The 20005-nt window shown below is 42.7% G+C and overlaps 1 protein-coding gene across 2 annotated transcripts in view; it reads right to left on the bottom strand.

The window, feature by feature from the left end:
* The window catches only part of otud5a (OTU deubiquitinase 5a), a 39549-nt gene that overhangs the window by 6819 nt on the left and 12725 nt on the right, over positions 1-20005 (bottom strand). For both annotated transcript variants that reach the window (XM_085259086.1, XM_085259085.1), the window contains exons 3-8: positions 5669-5733; positions 5425-5581; positions 5201-5349; positions 3511-3696; positions 1782-1986; positions 1569-1640 (exon numbers count right to left, since the gene is read on the bottom strand). In XM_085259086.1, the coding sequence (XP_085115212.1) occupies positions 1569-1640; positions 1782-1986; positions 3511-3696; positions 5201-5349; positions 5425-5581; positions 5669-5733 (834 nt within the window). The remainder of the gene's footprint in view (positions 1-1568; positions 1641-1781; positions 1987-3510; positions 3697-5200; positions 5350-5424; positions 5582-5668; positions 5734-20005) is intronic.

The raw sequence follows: 20005 nt of genomic DNA, 5'->3' as shown, positions 1-20005 counted from the left end.
AACAGCATGTACGTCCTCAGATAACCTCACACACACACACACACACACACACACACACACACACACACACACACACACACACACACACACACACACACACACACACACACACACACGGCTCAGCTGCTTCCTGTTGAGGACTGACTGTAAACAAAGTGACTGTCAGCTACACGAGTGTACGGTTATAGCCGTCTTTCTGAGGACCAGGAGGAAACTTACACCTTGGAGGGACATCTCTGCAAAACTAGGACCACACCATTTGTAATGTGCCCCCGACTGGTGTCTACAATCTGCATTCTGAAGCCTCGACATTGATGGGGTTTTTTTAACCAGAAGTGACCATATTTAGACTGGAGGGTGGAACTTAGCACGCTAATGCTACTAAGCTAACTGGGTGTCAGCATTTGACCCAGATTTGTTCTACACATGTGCAAAGAAAATGCACATGCTTCCTTTGAATGGAAGCTATGGTTAAGAGTAAATGGACGGCTACTTGAGTAGCACTTTTCTACTCTACCACAAAGCATCATTCACCCAGTCATACACACATTCATACAAGCACTTTTCTATGCCTCATAAATGAGGAAGCGGATTTATTTAAACATTACGATGCATGCATCAAGGTATCTTGCTCAAAGACACTTGACATGCAGAGTGGAGGATCTGAGGAATGAACCCCTGACTTTCTTATTAGTGGATGACCTGCTTTAAATGCTGAGTCACAGATACATGGCCACACATGACTGTCAGGCACAGGGAACTGTAGCCAGTGGCTATCTGAACTGGACGTGGTTTTTTTTTTGTTTTTTTTTACTGTTTGTACTTTTGGAGCAGTTTTAAATTAAGTTATCAAACAAATATTATGACTTACTGTAAGGAGGTCTGTGCTGATGGCTGACAACTTGATGACTACAGTTGCTGATAAATTAGTATTCCACCCTACAATCCAAATCCAACTTATGGCTCCAAAACACCAGCATGCTAATGTTAAGTCTTCAAAATGCAGATCAGTGGGTGATGTCACGGTGGCCATGTCCATCTTTATCAGACAGCTTTCTAAAGTAATATTATTTGTCAGATAATTTCCGTAAATACGCTTCATGAGGTGCCAACAGCACAAACTTCAGTTAGTGGATGTGAAGCCTAGCAGACAGCTAACAAAGCACAACCAGCGTTGACCCAAACCTTCGAGCCTTAACAAAATGATTGTGGGAGGAAGTTCTATATAAAAATTATTGTTGCCATGGAGAAAGAAATTATACATAGAAGCCAAAACTTTGTTTTGTATGAGGTTGTAAACATGTTTATTTCTTCTGTAAATTTAGACATATTAATATGGAAGTCTGTGGGGACTGATTGAACTTCCTCAAGTGGCCATTAGAGGAACTGCAGCTTTTGCAGTCTGGGCCATTCAGAAATGACAAACAGTTTTACGTGTGTGAACGTGGAGTCTGAACCTCTCTGTGGAATGGACCTGTAAAGGGCCGTGTGACAGACTCACGTCACAGGAACACACAGTATAAAAAATAAGGTCCTCAAAGGTGTGAATGAGTGTGTGTGACGCTTACCAAACGCTGTAGGTGACATCTCCTGCATGATGGCTCTGTACTCCAAATGGTGACGACTCTGATTACTGGGACCTGCACAGGCCGAGATACATACAGGTACGTCAGGAAAAAACATTAGCTCACACTGTGTGGACACAATTAAGTCCTCATAAAGCAGATTGGTACGTTTTAGTGTGCAGACTTAGAGCCAAGGTACATATGTGTGTGTTATACCTGGGGCGCAGGGGGAGGGGGGTTTGCTCAGGATGAGGGCAGCTCCTGCAGGGGAAGGGGGCTTGTTGTTGGTTGATGGGGGAGTTGTGAGGTCAGAGTGGGAGGGGTCTGAGTCACGTTGCCGTGGTGACCGAGCACTCCAGTCGTCTAGCCCGCTGGAAGCAGCCGCTGTTGCCGAGCTGCAGGTGGCACTGGCCTTACGAGGCTGAAAAAAGAGAAAAGTTTTGGTTTTTGTTACACCAGCAAAGTTTCATCCACTTAAACTGAATTTAAGACATTTTTTTCATTATTTTTCATGCCTTTATTTGACAGGACGGTTTAAAGCAGACAGAACTGATGCTTTTTAAGTCACTGAGTCAGTAGGTTCAAATATAAATGGCTATTTCTTCTGTTTTACAGGCCCACAAATAACCAGCTGATTTACTGTATATCCTGTTAATCTATCAGAATATAGCATATTAATTGAATATTGTGGCTCCTCTTTAAACTTCCCCTGAATGCTGCAGATATCTCTGTTAGAAACAGGGAAGAAGGTTTGTGTCAGCCTGCAGTTTACAAGAAATCTTCCAGATTTAAATATCCAGCAGTTTTTCTGCATACTGCTTGCATCTTTCATTTTACATCTTCTTAATTCAGTCGTTGCTGTATATAACAAATCAGTGCTGAGCAGCTTCTTCATATTTTAACTCTGAACATTGGTGTTTTTTGGTTTTTTTAAGGACCTTCATTGGTATTCCAAAGTGAAACTACCGACTATAAAAAAAAGGAAAAACCCTACTCATTATTAAGGGGATTTGAGGCAATTTGCTTCACAGGCGTCTCACTCTGTGGAAAACACCTCCACCTGACCATCAGTTATATTTGTTTAACCAGGAAGCTCCTGCAGGAGTGGGTCGACAAAGGGAGCATTAACAAGCATGTTTTTTTATGACGGGAGAAATCGACGCTCTGCTGGAAAACCGGGACAAGCACACGGAGAACATGCAAACTAAACACCGGGTGTGTCAGAGTGAATGAAATGATGGGTATGGGTAGTTGGTATCCTTGTCTTTGTATCTGACATACATGGTCGACAAAAGCAACTGTGTGGCTCACAATCCATCAAAAGTCACAGTTTATAGTTCATTTGGACGAGCACGTTTGATTCAGGTCTGATTGCTACTGCAGGAGGAACAGCGACTCTTGTAAATTACGGATGCACGGTCGAAGTGTTGTCGCCTCGCTGTGGCACGAGCTCATCTGTCGTTCGGCTGAATGAGGTAAATAAATGGTTTTGGTGGCCTGATATGAACTGCTGTATAATTTTCTTTCAAAGAAAAGCACAAATTAGCCAGCTGGCTCTGTGGGGTTTTAAATGATGGCGACAAATTAAAGTGAAAAGGTTCAAAACCTTTTAACCCCGACAGTGAGTGACGGTTAGGGTCACCTATGGCAATCTGATTTTTGTTCCAGGTCCAACTGTGGGTCCTGTTTAAAATGACCATCGACTGAGTTGGTGTTTAGCTGAAAGCACGATTCATATCTGTCTGTATGGTTTGTCTGAAAGCATTAAAAATGAAAGTAAATCCATCACATTCCTACATTACATAAGCAGTTACGAAAACAGGGCGGATGGTTTAAGGATTCTGCTGCTAGAACAACAGGTTTTTCTCGAAAGTGAAATAAAAGCACACAGTTCTGAGTCAAATAATTTTCAGTGAATATTCATGGCCCGGCTCCCCCGTCCCACCTGTCTGGCCTGTTTCTCCTGGTCCCGCAGCCACTGCAGGTAAGACTCCCGGGCCACCTGCTCCTCAATGGCCTCGTTGGTGGCCTCCCAGTCCGTCGCCCTCTTTTTGTCCTCCAGCATCTGCTGCTCGATCCACGACTCCTCTGACGTCTTGATGGCCGACTTCATAAGAGACTGGTCCGCATACTGCGAGGAGGAGGAAATATATTTATTATACACACACAACTCCCTGAGCTAAAATGCTAAATATCAGCTAGAACAGCGGTTTTCTTTAACCCTGGATTTGGTCAGATTTTATTAGTGACTGGGAAAAGGAGACAAAACAAGGCACAATGTGTCAAACTTAAAGTCCTTCATAAATTTTACTTCTGCCTGCAGGATGGTTAACACAGACAATCTCAGCTAAGGTGATAAAACTCAGTACGTCTTTATAAAGTGTAAAGAGGGGGGCTGAGCATCCATTTGAGACCATCTCGTATCTCTGTTGTCATTTTGAAACCACGCAGCAGCAGAGATATGGAGTCACAGACGGAAACGGCGCCTTCAAAGAGTCGCTGAACTGAAAACAGGCATGCATCTACATAAAAATACGTTTCTGCATCACAAATCTTGAAGCGCTGGAGCTGTAGACGAATGTTTCGTAACAGCACTCACAGGAAAGTTTTCATCAAAAAACCCTGCCAAGTTTGAGACTTGTAGGCTTTGATCTGCCCCCTCTACTGTACATATAAACGGCATGTTTCAAGAAGTTGTTCTCAGGCCCGTTAAACAGACGGCGTGAGACCGCAACAACCCCGACGCCGTGTAATCAAAAACTGAATGCAATGATTTGGAACCAGCAAACCCTTCGATTATTCACAATACAACACAGAAAACATGTCAACTGTTTAAACTGAGAGAAAAAGCTTGCAACTAATTAAGTTAACTGGCAACAGGTAAGCAGCACGATTGGGTGTAAAAGGCGCGTCTTGGGGAGGCGGAGTTTCTTAAAGCTAAAGATGGACAGAGGTTCACCAGTCTCCAAAAAAACTGAAGTACATCATCTTGAGAAATTTCTGGCGCAGAAAGCAAGGCTGAAAATCAATATTGGATGCCCGTGATCTTTGGACTGTCAGGCGGCACTGCATTTAAGACAGTCATGATTCTGTCATGGAAATCCGTGCATGGGCTCAGGAACACTTCCAGGAATCACGGTCTGTGAACACAGCCTGTTCTCTGTGCCATTCAAACAACAAATGCAGGTTAAAGCTGCAAAGAAGAAACCACACGTGAACATGATCCAGAAATGCTGCCGCCATCTTTTCTGGGGCAAAGGTCATTTAGATTGAACTGAGACAAAGTGGAAAACTGTTCTGTGGTCAGACAACTTGAATTTTGTCCTGCTATGGAGGCGAGAGACCATGCAGCTCAGTTCAAAGCCTGCATCTCTGATGGTATGGAGGTGGATTAGGCAGGAGTCTTCGCTCTCCCATCCAAATCGTTGAACTCGGGTGTTTCAAACACTTCATTGGCCACAGGTGTATAAAATCAAGCTTGATTCGCTTGATTTACCAATCTGTCATGCTCTACTTTCTTGAGCTTTACTACTTATTTATTGTGTTACTTGTTGTGTTTTTGCAGAACTGGGATTTCCCAACTTTTAGGATAACTAAAGTCAGTCTGATGTGCTAAGCGAGTTTGGTTTTTGTACCCCAGGTTTGAAGGCGGGCAGTCCCAGTCCGACCCCGATCGTGGCCTTGTTGGGATTAACCACGGAGTTGTAGTGGATGTTGCGGTGGTAGCTCACTCTGATTGGTTCGTCGTGGTTCTGATGGATGCCGTGGAAAGTGTTGATTGGTTCTGGAGGAAGAGGAGGAGGAGGTTGTTAGATGGATGCGACTGGCTGACGGCGATGAAGGTTGTTTCTCGACTCACCTGTGCTGTACTGGTAAACCTCCACTGGCCTGTTGTACATCTCCGCCATGGCCTGCATCTCGATGTGGTTGCCATGGCAGTTGTTTTTCCTCTTCCTGTTGATGTATGTGGTGAAGTCCTCTGTCACGTAGTTGGAGAAATAATCTGCGTTCTTCATCTGAACGCCAAAAGCAAAAACTTTATAAACACAGACTCGAACTGTAAGAGTAACACAGGAGGAGGAAAAAAGGACGCGTCTACTCACCAGGTAGTCCATACAGTGTTTCCGCACCACTTCATGCATGTCCTGGTCTCCATACACCTGATCAGCTGAGACACAGACACACAGGAAGAGTCAATTCATTTGGGATTCAGTATAAATGCTGGTAATTTGCCAGAACATTAAACAGATTTAAGAGGTTTTTATCAATGCCACTCAGAATTAAACTAATAACTAATTCACAACAACCAAAAATACTGAAAAATACGAATACATTAGGGGCGCGTCGCTGTTCGCATCCACCACCAGCAAACTAATTTCTCTGTCTTGATTTCAGTCAGTTTGAAATGCCTGCATACATGTGCAGGGTCAGTTTAACAATGATGGCTGATTTTCTCCATCTCACTGCCGGCCAGCAGACATGCTAACGACACGAGCATCCAGGCTACCAACGGATTCAGCACTTTTAAGACTTCTGAATGACTGAAGACATTTTTACTCCAATAAAAAAAATTAACTGTCCTGTTGCTGTGAATCACTAGAGACCTGTCGCTGTGACAGCTCCAGCATTTAAGAAAACTGATATTTGGATGAATTCTAAAGACTTTTAAGATTTTTTCAGGATGTGCAGGAATACTGTAGGTGATTTCCACGAGGAAGCGGATTTAATTTTCCACTAGTCACTTGAGGCTAGTGAGGTTACTTTGTGATCCTTTGACGTCACTCGTTAGCACTGGACTCACTCAGAACAGTGAGCTTGGTTTAGGCGATCCTGAGAGAGGTTAGTTTTAATGAGAGCATCATGCACTGTTGCAGTCTGTTAATTGGAGTATGGACCCTGTTTTGTCTTTTTAAGACTACGCAAAGCTTTGTCTCTTCTTTTCAGTCCTCATTCTCGGCCTCTGCAGCTTTTTAAAAAAAAAACTGTTTTAATTCATGTGCATGCATGATTGCATGCATTCATGTACGCAAAGTTTTTAAAGAATCCCTCTCGGGCCGCCTAATATTTCAGTGTGGAAAGTTTTACTGGAAGTTTCTGCTTGACGTTGACAACTTTGCAAATGGCAGTGGATGCACAAAGGTCATATCAACCTATGAGAACGGCTGTGTTCTGGTTTGGTTTTGGCTTGTGGTGCAGCTCTCGATTCTTTTTAAACTTTGAGCAGGTCAGTGTTACCGGCATTTAGTCAATACATCACTGCAGGAGGTCAGAGATTCCTGAATTGCACAGAGACGGAGACTGCAGCAGAAAACTTTGAAAATGCCTCTATGATCACTCTGTCTCCTCTTTCAGCTCACGCTCTAGATTATGACAACTATCCTGTAGGACGTGGCTCCAAAATAGTGCGTTTGAAGCCAAGTTTAGGTGCGTTTTGTGATTTTTGTGTTCACCAAACATTACTACTCTAGCTGCAGAAAAAGACATTTCAATTTACTGTAAAAGTTACATTTTATAGCCTCATACTATTGATGTAAGGAGCCTGAGCGCATCATTGGCTGGAAAGACTTAAGACACCATCTTGGTGTTAGTTAAGAGACAGTTGGAAACCAAACATCCCTTCTGATAAAACCCTTGTCTGCTGTAAAAGAGCACTGATCTATAATTTATAAGCTAGTGAGGATTACTGCAAAGTAGAACAATTGCAGGCATCACGCTCAAAAGTGGTTTCATCTGACAATTCAAAATAATAATAATAATAATAATTCAGGAATGCTTGTAATCGGAGGACATAAACACTGTTTTGTGCAGATATGACAACATGTGTGCCTTAAAATTTTGATTTGACCTTTTGTGTGGAAAGGGAACAAAAAGCTAAGGAGGACTGGCGAGTCCAGGGTGGCCTGAGCGCCCGCCATTATAGTTGCACAACTGTGCATGCAAGCAAAGGACCAATGTTGCAGCCATAATTGCAGCATTAGTGTCCCCTGCACTGCCTGCACGGCCCTTTGCAGCTGGTCCTGAGTCTGCACAGAAGCAATGCACTTTCTGCACTGGTCAAAAAAAAGCAAAAAACACTTTCAGTGCTGCAAGGATGTGACAAAACTTATGCTGCTGACAACTGATGCATAATAGTTAGTCTGTGAAGCCCGACTTCAAAGCCAAGTGTTGGATTAAAAAAACAACAACCTAAAAACACTAAAAACAAATTAAAACAATATTAATTGATCAATCTGTCGCTCATTTCCCTTTGATTTCACATGTAGATTATTTTCACTGTTTATTAGCCAGTTTTTGTGTTACATGTCAAAAAAATAGAGAAGCAGAAAAAAAGTCAACAAACAAAAATAATGTCACACAAACACACTTCCTGTCTGAGATGGCGGTGGGATGTAAATGAGCCCCATTTCGGTTCAGTTTACAGAAAGTCACATGATCTGTCACCGCAGTAATTCTCAGAACCCCCCCGATGACTTCCTTTTTCTCACTAGCGGTTTGCTTCGTGTTTTTGTGCATAAACATGGCGGTATGACTGCAAAGTGACACACTCATAACACATCTGACACACACACACACGGCTGAGCAGCAGCAGCAGGTGTGTGTGTGTGTTTGTATATATAGATCTCAGAAACATTCAAGAGGGAATCTCCCAGTAATCTCCCACTCAGAGCAGTGGCATGCACCCCGGTGCAGGATCTGGAGCACAGCGAGGTTAACCCGCGGGTTAGTCACACATGCACAAAAACCACAGTTTACTGACCAACAAGTTCTCAGAAAAATGGTGTAAAAGAAGGGCAGCTTCTTTTTTTTTGCAGATAGCCACACTGACTCATGCTGGGATTAAATGACTTTTAATGTGATTGTATTGATGCAGACACGTGTTTAATGCTGCAATAAAATTTAGCAAAACTTCAGTTTTGCTAAAGTTGTGACAGTTTGATACAAATGACAGTGCAAACTCCAAAAACTCCGTCAGTTTGTCTAATTTCAGGCTTTTTTTGATAGAATAAACATGTTTGATATCATTACACCTTTTCTTCATTGCAGCTCATCCAAAAAGACACAACTTTGACTGGCAGAGTTTGCAAAAGATCTCGTGAACTTTCACACCACTGTTGTCTTCGTCCATCTTTGCACGTTTCTTCAGACTATTTTATTGCTAAGCATCAAGGTGCATTAAACTGCATCCCTTTCACTGCAGGATCGCCAGGATCTGTTGGTCACTGGGTCAGTAACCACCCTTGGACCACGTTTTGCCTACGTGAAGCCTTGGAAGCCAAGTTTGGCTTGGGCAGCGAGATGGTTTGTGCAGGTTCAGTGTTTTTCAGCAGCAACAGGTGCATCTGAGAGTTTGTTGAACAAAGGCATGACGCAAGAAAAGCAGACAGGAGACAAGCACAAAAGACAGAAAACCAGGAGAGGAAGGGACACATGCAACAAGGAGAAGAGAAGGCAACAAGAGGAGAAGGGAAACATAGGAGGAGACAAACAGGAGACGATAGAAGACACAAGGAAATAAGGCAGAAAAACAAAACAGAAGAGGAAACCAAAGCTAGGAGAGGAGATGCGAGACAAGGAGATGAGGCAGGACACAAGGAAATGAGGTAGGAGACATGAGCGGAGACAAGATGCAGAGGAAAAGGAAACAAAAGGGCGAATTTGAGTTGGTTGCTGAGAAATACCACACACACCACGACAGATAGACTTCTGCAGAATTAATAATAAACCACATGCACACACACTCACACCCACACACAAACACGCACACATAAACCACAGCGAGCGTTGTGATTGGTCAGCTTGGACAGCTTTCTCAGAAAGAGGTGGGCCCTCACAGAACCGTGTCCGTCTTGTTTGTTACACCACTGCTGTCGATAAAGTTTTTATCTGAAACTCGCAGTTTGACTCCACCCTGACCGCCAACACCAGCAAAGGCTTCTGGGTACTGAAGTTCAGAAGCAAGCTTTAAATTACCAGCAGCTGGACACTAACATGGACAGAAGGAATGTAGATCCTCTTGCTGCTGATTAGATCTCATTATTATTAGTATTTGTTCATAGTGATCAATAAAAACAAGTTATTATTGATTAGAAATATCAGACATTGAAAATATTAGCAGAACCAACATTCTTGGTAGCAGTATTCATATCTTGGTAATCAAGCTTCCAGCTGACCAATCAGAGAGCAGAGGGACGTCACCATCTCTTCTGCAGAACTTTATCAGCTCCGAAGCTCCGCCCCTGTTTTACACATTCGGAAGCGGGCCGCGGACCACAGAGGCGCCACAGTGACGTGACGTGTGGGCCGCTGGGCCTCACGTCCTTCCTCCTTCTGCAGAATTAAGCTCACTGTCAAGCAGGAACCTCAACTTCCAGTCAGAGGTCAGCTTTAATAACATCAGGCGACCTCAAACAGAGAAGTGCGGCGACTTTGTTAGGTCCTTTAATATGTTCAAAACCTGAAGGTAAACTTACGAGTGGTTCAGATCAGCTGCAGTTAACTGACCCCAAAAACTTCTTTGTGTTTGCGAGCTGGCGCTCCACGACCTCGCTCCACAACGTCCGCCTCCCTGCAGCTGTTTATCCAGCTGTTTCAACCCTCAGAGCTGTGAATCCAATTAAAATGTCAAATTCTGGCACATTTTTATCTACCGGTATAATTGTCTGACTGGTTTTCATATTCTTCATACGATTTGTTTTATAGTTTTCTTCTATTTTTGAAGTATTTCTTACTATGTTTCAAAAACGCCTTCATTCTTCACTTGCAGCCTGACCTTTCTTTGATTCTGCAGAAGTTTAACTGTGTTGTTTCTTTAGACACTGAGTCACTTATTTACTCGTAAATAATGCAACATGAACTCAGAGATTCACAAGGAGATTGCAGAGAATTCAAGGGGAAAGTTAAGAGGGAATTTCCTCACAGCTCAGTGTAGGTGTCTGTATTTGTGTGTCTGTATTTGTGTGTGTCTGTGCACTGACTCTGGGTCGGTTTTGAGTGACCAGCTCCAGCCGACCTGACACTTTGACAAGTTTAAAAGACTTGTTTGTCGAGCTGAGGTGACCGTGACCTGAGCAGCGGTGCTTTATACTTATGACACACACACACGCACACGCACACACACACACACACACACACACACACACACACACACACACACACACACACACACACAGTCACTCTGTACAGGTCTTTGAGTTCTTTTTAAATCCTGCAGCAGGTTTTAGACTTGTGTCAGTGAAATTGAGATGGAAACCTTAAAATCAGACTGAACTTTGTGAGTGAAACTGAGGAAACATTCCTGCAGCTTTTCCACTTTTCTATCAGGATGCTGCACAGATGAAGAATGCTCTATTTCAAAATAAAAGCTGTGTCTTTTGAAACTCGGCGGTTTCAGTGGTAAGGCTAAACTTTTATTCTGGAGAGAAACGTTCTCCATTTTCGGTTTGTGTCATACTCTTTGCAGTTTCACTGCCACTCAGCGAGTAGTTGGCAAGCGCTTGAGGACAAGTCAGCTTCTTCCACACAAACCACAGGGCATCACAGCATCCTGCTGCAGCCCCAAAGCAATCGCAAGGAGGTTATTGGTGCAACAATGTCTTTGCACCAATTTCAACTTGCAGAAACCACAGAAAACACATTTTCCCTTTACAGAAAAATGTCTTTCCTATGGTTAGTTGACCACCTGGCAACCATCCTGCAGTGGCTGGCTGATGGTCACTGACCGGTCCTAAGTCAGTGATAAGTAGGGATGGGTACCAGTATCCGGTTCTGACATAAACGGTCGTAACCAGACCGAAAAGCAGCACACATTTCGGTGCTTTTTTTTCCTGAGCTGTGATACACTTTAGATTCTAGCCAATCATTTTACGTTTCCGAGGATAGTAGGCGGGGCCAGGTACGTACGTTCTTTTAGAGCAGAGCTACAGATTAAAAATGTCCAAGGCGAAGCGGTCAAAACTCTGGCTGTACTTCACAGCAAAAGATGCAAACTCAGCAGCCAGCAACAAGTGCTTTAAGGTGATACTGTGATACTGTCAAAGGAGGTAACACCTCGAATCCAATGAAACATCTGGCGACGCATAGCGTTTTTTTTAAAAGCTGAGAAATGCGCTGTATTTGATAGCCTGCTGCGAGACCTCACACCGTGCACATCTACTGCGGGTGTGGTGCCTGTTATCGGACCCGGAGTTAGCAACATCCCCCAAAAACCCGAAGAGGAGAGTCCTGGCCCCTAGCCCTGCCAGTGTAGCAGAAATGATGAGGATGATGATGCAGCAGCAGCCGTTCTTCTCTGCGTGAGTAGCTAATTTACGTTGAGTAGGCTAACCACGTTATTACATTAATGCATGTAAGGTGAACTAGCAAACATCATCATAGTTACATGCGGCTGTCTTCTTGTTTGATGGCAGATACTCCCTTCACCCTGGCCAAAAAGGCTAAAATGACCAAAGAAAAAGTGGAAAACAGTTAAACATGAGAGGTTTTTGGACAAAGTTTGTGTTTTTTCCATTGTTTAAGCACTGCTTCCAGCCAAGAGTGATACCATATATGCCCCATAGCTGCAGAAAAGGCTAACATTGTTATCTTTTTACAAAAAAAAAAAACAGCTAAACATGAGAGGTTTTTGGACAAAGTTTGTGTTTTTTTCCATTGTTTAAGCACTGCTTCCAGCCAAGAGTGATACCATATATGCCCCATAGCTGCAGAAAAGGCTAACATTGTTATCTTTTTACAAAAAAAAAAAACAGCTAAACATGAGAGGTTTTTGGATAAAGTTTGTGTTTTTTTCCATTGTTTAAGCACTGCTTCCAGCCAAGAGTGATACCATATATGCCCCATAGCTGCAGAAAAGGCTAACATTGTTATCTTTTTACAAAAAAAAACAGCTGAACATGAGAGGTTTTTGGACCAATTTTGTTCTCCATTCTTTAAGCACCGGCACCGTTTCAAAAGTACCGGTTTGGCACTGGTATCGGAAAAAACTTAAACGATACCCATCCCTAGTGATGAGCCTCTAAACATAAATAAGTGAAACTATGACAACCGTGAGTGAAAACCTCTCCAATGAAGTATAACGTTGGACGTTTACCGACTTGTGTCGGGTTAGCGGATAACCCTTTTGTCACTTCTTGATCTCAGCACGATGGAGACCAAAAACCCTAGAGGCTTCCAAATGCTAAGTTCAGAGAGCAGTGGGGATGTAATGGTGGAGACAGACAGCTTTTTGAAACAGTCAATGATATACTGTAACGTTAACTTCCTTTTGGACCATTGTAGGAACTACAGTCTTTGGTGGGGAAGTATCCTCCTTCTCTTTCCTGATACAGCCGCTCAGAGTTTGTTTTTTGTTAATACTTTGCACATTTTTTTCAATAGATGGGCAGAAAAAAAGATTTGCATCTTGTGTCTGTTGTCAACACTCTTCAAGGACCAAGAAGAAGATAACCGTAAGTGATCTTTCAGGAAGATGCCAAACATCACGGTCAAACAGATAAGATGGCTGTTGAGGAACAAATGCAAACCATGTTTATTGTTTTGACGTCTGGCGCATTGTCCACACACAACAGCTCCGCCCTACTGCAGGTACACAACAATGATTTCAATCACAATAACAAAAAATGTGCGCATGAAACCACGGCAGGTGTAAACACCTGAGGATGCCCGACACACCTGAACACACACACACAGTTATACAATCTCTGTAACTTTCCACAACTTTTTATAACTTTCAGTCTCGTAACAGTCAGAATCCCAGAGAAACGAATCCAGATGGAGTCGCCTGATGCTGGAAGGGTAAATTTCCAGATGAAAACCAACGGGAAAGTAATTTTCTACACTCACTGAGATTTTTGATATTGGTCGCTAAGCGTTATGTTGGGGTCATCTGGGCAAACTTTGAAGATACCTGACTTCTTCCACATTTTTAGGTGCAGTCAGCAATTTTTCCTGGTTCACTGTTACTGTTACATTTTGACCATGTGACCATTAAAAATGTCTGTTAGACTTTGAATTAATGAAACTCCGAATAACATTTTTTTTTTAAACACCAGTGTTTTTCGTTTGGCTCTTTGGGACATTCATGTATGCAGGAAAGAGTTGGGTAGTTGCAACTTTTTTGTGGTAATGCACCTGAGTACTAGTACAGATGTGGATTATCACAGCATAGTTGAACCATGAACATCAGCTGTGATACTTTTTTTTTTTTTTTAAACATTGTATTTTTGCTAATTATTTGCTTTTAAACAACTAAATATGATTCTATAAAATTATTTTATATGAATATACACTATAAATTAGCTTTTTAATTATTAGTATTTTTTAATATCTCAGAATATAGATTTTTTTCTTCATATTTTATCTGAATTTTTAAACACTGTAATATGTTTTAACATTTTCTTTATTTTCTGAAACACAGAACCCCCTGAGACCGTGGCTCAGGGGGTTGGGAAGCGCATCTGTAACCGGAAGGTCGCCAGTTCAATCCCCCGGCTCTCTGTCCTGGTCGTTGTGTCCTTGGGCAAGACACTTCACCTACCGCCTACTGGTGATGGCCAGAGGGGCCGATGGCGCGATATGGCAGACTCGCTTATGTCAGTCTGCCCCAGGGCAGCTGTGGCTACAACCGTAGCTGCCTCCACCAGTGTGTGAATGAATAGTGCAATTGTAAAGCGCTTTGGGTACCTTGAAAAGCGCTATATAAATCCAATCCATTATTATTATTAAGACAAACTGACTAAAATTAATAAATATATCACTTAGTCAGCCAATCTCTGTATTTGTAGCTCAGGTTCCCGTCAGTGCTGCAGGTAACTCCAGATTCAGGCAATGAAGACACAGACTGTGAAAACTAATCAGGACTCAAGTTTGGAGTTTACCAGACAAACTGGAACAAACGACGGGTGTCCAGTATGAACTCAAGACTGCACACACACACACACACAGACACACAGACAGATGTAGAAACTATGGAGATTCCACCTCACATACTCCCATGTTTACACAAACTGTCTGGACACAAACACTCAGACATTGCTCTTACAGTAACACAAGGTCAAAGGTCACTCTGACACAAGTCCCTCTCTCTCTCTAACACACACTGCGTGACTCATCGGCAGCAGGAGGTCGTCAGAGTTTCCCTGTGCCCCTCAGTGAGGTTTCTTCGTGAAGACACTTCCTCTGGAAAGAGGTGACCTCTGACCTCTTTCCAGTCTAGCTGCTGCGACAACCCAAACATCATCATTCAGACGGTGAGAGAGTTTAGGGCCCCGATCCTTCCACAGCTTCAGCAAAGAAACATCTCAACTCTTCAAGTTCAACTTTCAGGCATCCTGACTCGAGCTGGACCGACCAGCGACTGAATCTGCGTCTTTGGAGAGGGCCAAAAAACAGAAGTTGCTGCTGGCTGCAGTGAAAGAATTCCATTTATGTTTCCCGCTGTTATTATTCAGTTTAATTTTGCACAATGACATGAAGTAATACCGTGTGATTCTCATAAGGTGTGACTCATGCGTCGCTCTTTTATAACATTATGAGAAACTACAGAGGACACTTCAAAAAGAGAGCACATGTAAACTTTTGCAAGGGAATGAACAAAGAACCGTAAACACCACCAGAAAATTTCCGAGTGTGTCAATGATTCCATTTAAATGATCAGCATCAATAAGAGCTAACGGGATGTGTGCAGGTAACGAGTCACGTTTGTACAATGAAGAATGGGCACGGTGTTTATTATTATAATCAAATAACTGCAGGAGAACCACTCCCGATTTTCAACAGAACTTTATAAGCTGTGTTTTAATGTGTCTGTTTACGGGACGTATGCTGAGCACACGCTGCCCTTCTGAGGAATTAAAAAAAAAAATGTACGTCCTATCACAACAAGTGAACGAGGACAAAAATGGCCACGCTTTGAAGTACACCTCGTGCATGTAGAGGGTGCAGGCATGAAACCATGGGGAAAATGATTTTTCCAGAATAAAGTTCAACAAAAATGTTATCAAACCAGAACTATAATAAAAGTGTAGACGATACTTAAAACACCAATTCAGACAAAAAAAAAAAGTCTTAAAGCTTTACAAAAGATTTAAACTTTGAATGCCGTTTACGTGCCCGAGAGCTCGTTCGGACATGTAAATTCAGCCTATTTGTTGTTCACGTGCTAAATAACGTGAACCTGCATCATTTCTGTGTTTGTTTGTGTGTAAAATCCCTGATAACAGTTTTGTCCCGCATTTGTTTGTTGGGATCTGCTCACCGTAAACACAGCCACATAAACAGATGAGCTCACCACAGTACAAATCATCTAAACTTTAAAAAGTGCCAAAGTGTCTCTGAGTTCAACCCACAGACTCGGTCACCTGATTGGCTGAAAGGTCGACGACTTCTGCAGCAGAACTTTTTCCATTCACGGTACACGCTGTGACAGCTGGGACACATGACTGTCACGTCATGTGAGCAACAAACAGCTGTGTGAGCCAAAACAATGAGTCGAGACTCAAAGTGCTGAGTCAAGGAGGAGAGTGGCGACTCACAGCTGGAAAAGACTGTCGGAGACCTGGGAGCCAAAGTGTCTCTGATCGCTGGGAGACGCTGGGATCCTATCAGACCACTCAGTCCCCCCAGTCTGCGTGTCAATGCTACTGATGAGCTGGGAATCTTGTTAATTACCATTAACCCTGAAGTAACTCAAATGACAGAGTGGATTCAATCTTGAGCTTTGCTTTTTTATTTTTTAAATGGCTCTGTTTGAGTTTAACATCTATGCCAGACATGTCGATGTGGAAAAGCAACACTTTGAAGCTAAAAATCAAACAAACACCTCGTGATTCTGATCTGACTCCTGGATTAACAAGCCAAACCTGCTGGGTTATAAACCTAACTCTGTCCTGATCTCATCGCTGACAGTAAAGCGTCGAGGAAACTGCAGTAAACATGCAGTAAAACCAGCCCCGGCTGCAGCACAGGCTGGGATGAGCCGCCTGTCACGAGGTGCTGCTGCTTTGAAAACTGAAATCCACCTGTGGATGCATTCAATGACACTCACTATTTTTTTTATTAAACGCAGTCGGCTGATCTGAACCGACATGAAGTGAAACTGGACGCATGCGAGCTGAGCAATGAAACACGCTCGTCACACTCTGCTTTCCACTCCTGTGACTAACCACGACCAGCTGCAGAGCATGCTGGGAGCACGACTGCGACCAGTCGGCCGTTGCACAACAACGTCAGACATGGGAGACGTTTCCTAATATTTGGAGAAAGAAAAACCCCACAAACACGTGGGTCTAAATTTTAAAAAAAAGCAAACACACTCAGGGATGTGTCGTCAGTGGAAACACACACCGTGTCTCAGCCGTCTGAACTTTACTCTGCATGGTTCAGGTCCAGCTCACATGCTGGAGGCAGCTTTTTTCTGTACTGTACAGCTTTTAAAGCCATTAACTTTCAGTCGACATAATAAATAAATAAATGTGACACTGTTTGAGATCAGCTGTTTGTTGCTGAGCAGCAGCTGCTGTTGGCATGCAGTCAGGTCAGGTGTGTTGGTATCAGCTGTTCCTCTGTGTGTGTGTGTGTGTCAGATGTTGTTAGGCAGCAAACAACTGAGAAACACAACCAGACAAAGTCACCTGAACAGGCTGAACACACGCACACGCACTCTTTCTTTATCACATGACAAAGAAAGTTAAATCCATAACATTTGTGCACGGTGTTGTTCGGGATGTTTGGCTGTTGATGTGGTTTCTGGAGAAATCACTGGTGCGACTCCTGAACCTACTGTTAGCATTTCCACACAATCACAAGAAACCCACCAATGAGAGCGTGAGAGAAGCGATCGATCGAAGCCAAATCAATCATAGCTCATCAACTGACGAGTGCTGTCAGTTACAGTCTCCATGGCGATTAATTAGGGAAAAACTGCATCTGGCGCTGATGTGGTTTGAAAACAAGACGTTGCTCTACAGATCTGTGCTTTGTTTGCGCTCCGAGTGTTAAACGTGGTCACGGGACTGAGAGAGCGATCGTTTCTGCTTTCCACCTTAAATCCAATATCTACTAAAATGGAGCTCTGTGGGCAGTTAGGAGGCGCTAAGATTGTTTGAAAGAAGACAGATTTTCCAACAATCTGGTGGAAAAATAAAGCCTGTGGAGTGAAAACTGTGAGCTGAGCAGCAGGTTAGAGAGCAAACTGTCAAGGCAAATTTCCGAGCTGGCATTCGATTCGCGCACGTGCGAGAAATGTTAGAGCTTCAGCGTTGTTTCTACAACAAACAGAGTCGGGACAAGAGACGTGCCAAACCTTTGCAACTTTTTCTCCGTAACAACAAACTGTGGGAGTTTTCCTTTGCAACTATCCCGCCAATAAAAGAAATACCTGCATGTCTGTCATTTTTAATGACCCAGCAGGAATGTGAACTCACACCCGACTGTGTTTACAGGTCGTTCATCAGCATCAGGCGTTCCTGCATGCACAGAGGTGAAACGCAAGAGACGTTTTGGCTTTTCCCCTGAAGGACATTCACCAGGACGGCAACACCTGTAACTATCTGTTTCCATCGGGATTGTTTTTCAGGGCTTGTTTTAAAAGAGGAGAAAATATTAAATATTTGAAATTTCATGCAGATAAAGTGAATGAAAATATCTGGGACACTTTGACTGCTGCAACTGAAGGTTTTATTCACATCTGAAATACTACTGGGGGGCAGGACACTTTAAATGTCACCTCATAAACGTGACGGGTCATGAGATGATTAAAGAAAGAGGAATGAAAAAAATGTCATTTTTTCGACATTTCTGTGAAAGTCGAGGATTTTTGTGGAGTATTTGATATGAAAAGTTACCGAGGAGTTCGCTGAACCTAAAATGAACTCAAAAACCTTTACAGGCGACGGGGAGACAAAATCACACGCCGACTTTATCAAGTGAGTCGCACACGTCAGAAACTGATCTAATCTTATCGTGCTGTAACTTTAAGCACTCGGGTTCATTTCAGCGCTGACTTCAAATACAGGGAAAATATCAAAACAATTATATCACTGCATAAAGTTTTGACATGAGTGTTGCACTAAAATCAACATTTTACTTTTCCTGTATTTTTAATACTTTAATGTAAGGATCACAAGCAGTTACTGGGACAAAGAAGAAAACGTCTCTTCCTGCTGGATCTGGTAGGAACGCTGAGACATTTGAACATTAGGAGGAGTCAAACCTGCAATGATAAAAGATTGGAAACTGATCTAACCTGAAACCGTGTGCGGTAACTCCATCTTTAAAATGTTAAAATCTTATTTTGAAAGCAAAGTCACCTGAAATGCAAACACTTCAAGCATCACAACTCTCTGAAAGATCTAAATTAACGTTGTTGTTTTTTTTCTGCCACATTGTCTTTCCTGTAAATCATCCCGTGGCACGGTCACAACCCCTCGGGCTGGGTGCCATTGATGCGAAATGCTGCCGTTTCCCCTGCAGCAACGAGGGGGGAAACTACAACTCTCACCCACCCACGCAAAAACACACCTGCCCACCCGAAACAGAAAGTGGTCTTCAAGGTGTGAAAGCAGGTTTAACACATCAAAGTGAGATCAGCTGTGTGTTTTTGTTTTTGTGTGTGCGTGAACAGTGCGAGTTTTACTCCAGAGGTGTCAAGTATGCGGTAAGACCATTATCACTATACAGGCATATAAACGGATGTAACACAAAGAGTAAAATAAATATATGTAGTTATTATTATATCGCTAAATATGACAGTGTTGTGCTTTTGTAGTGCCATTACACATTTAATAAGCAGATTTCAGGGTTTTTCCTGCATGTTAAGGGAAGATTTTGTCCTTCCACCAAAGGAAAATCACCAAGACTCATTTCCTATATTATGTGGGCAACTCATATTTATATGGCTTTCATGTGTAGTTGCAACTTTGAGCCTGGAAAATCCCTGGATGTGGATCATTTTTTAAATATTGCCCAGGGTGTTCATCACCTCTTTTGTTGGCAGATGGATTAAATGTGAATGTTTACTTATATTTCTTTACATTAAAAGAAAAACAGGATAATAAATAACCGTTTGACTGGTCAGGCCAACTGCAGGAGTTTGACGCTGGACCATCACTGCAGCTCCAAGTATTAAAGTAAAAATTTTAAAACATGTGTTTTCATGGGGAATACCCCCCCCCCCCCAATAAAACAAACAAACAAACAAACAAACAAACAAATAAACAAGTAATAAGAAATGAGGATGTTAAGGACAAAGGGTGGACTGTAAAATATGTCTTTTAATGGCCTCTGTTGTTTGATGCTGGCTCACCTTAACCGCAGAAAACATCCCAACACTCACAATTCTGACCATAAACTCGGGTATCCTAAACCCAGCAGCAGCGTACCAATGAGCTGTGTGCTGTTCCAGAGGCTCCTCCCTGACATAACAGCCAATGCGATACAGATTGCAA

This window comes from Mchenga conophoros, linkage group LG20 (assembly GCF_057382185.1).
Source record: "Mchenga conophoros isolate Kocher_MC1m ecotype Shallow Benthic linkage group LG20, M_conophoros_male_GT1.1, whole genome shotgun sequence".
NCBI lineage: Eukaryota > Metazoa > Chordata > Actinopteri > Cichliformes > Cichlidae > Mchenga > Mchenga conophoros.
Note: the sequence above shows the minus strand (reverse complement) of the source record. Positions and strands in the feature narration are given on the sequence as shown.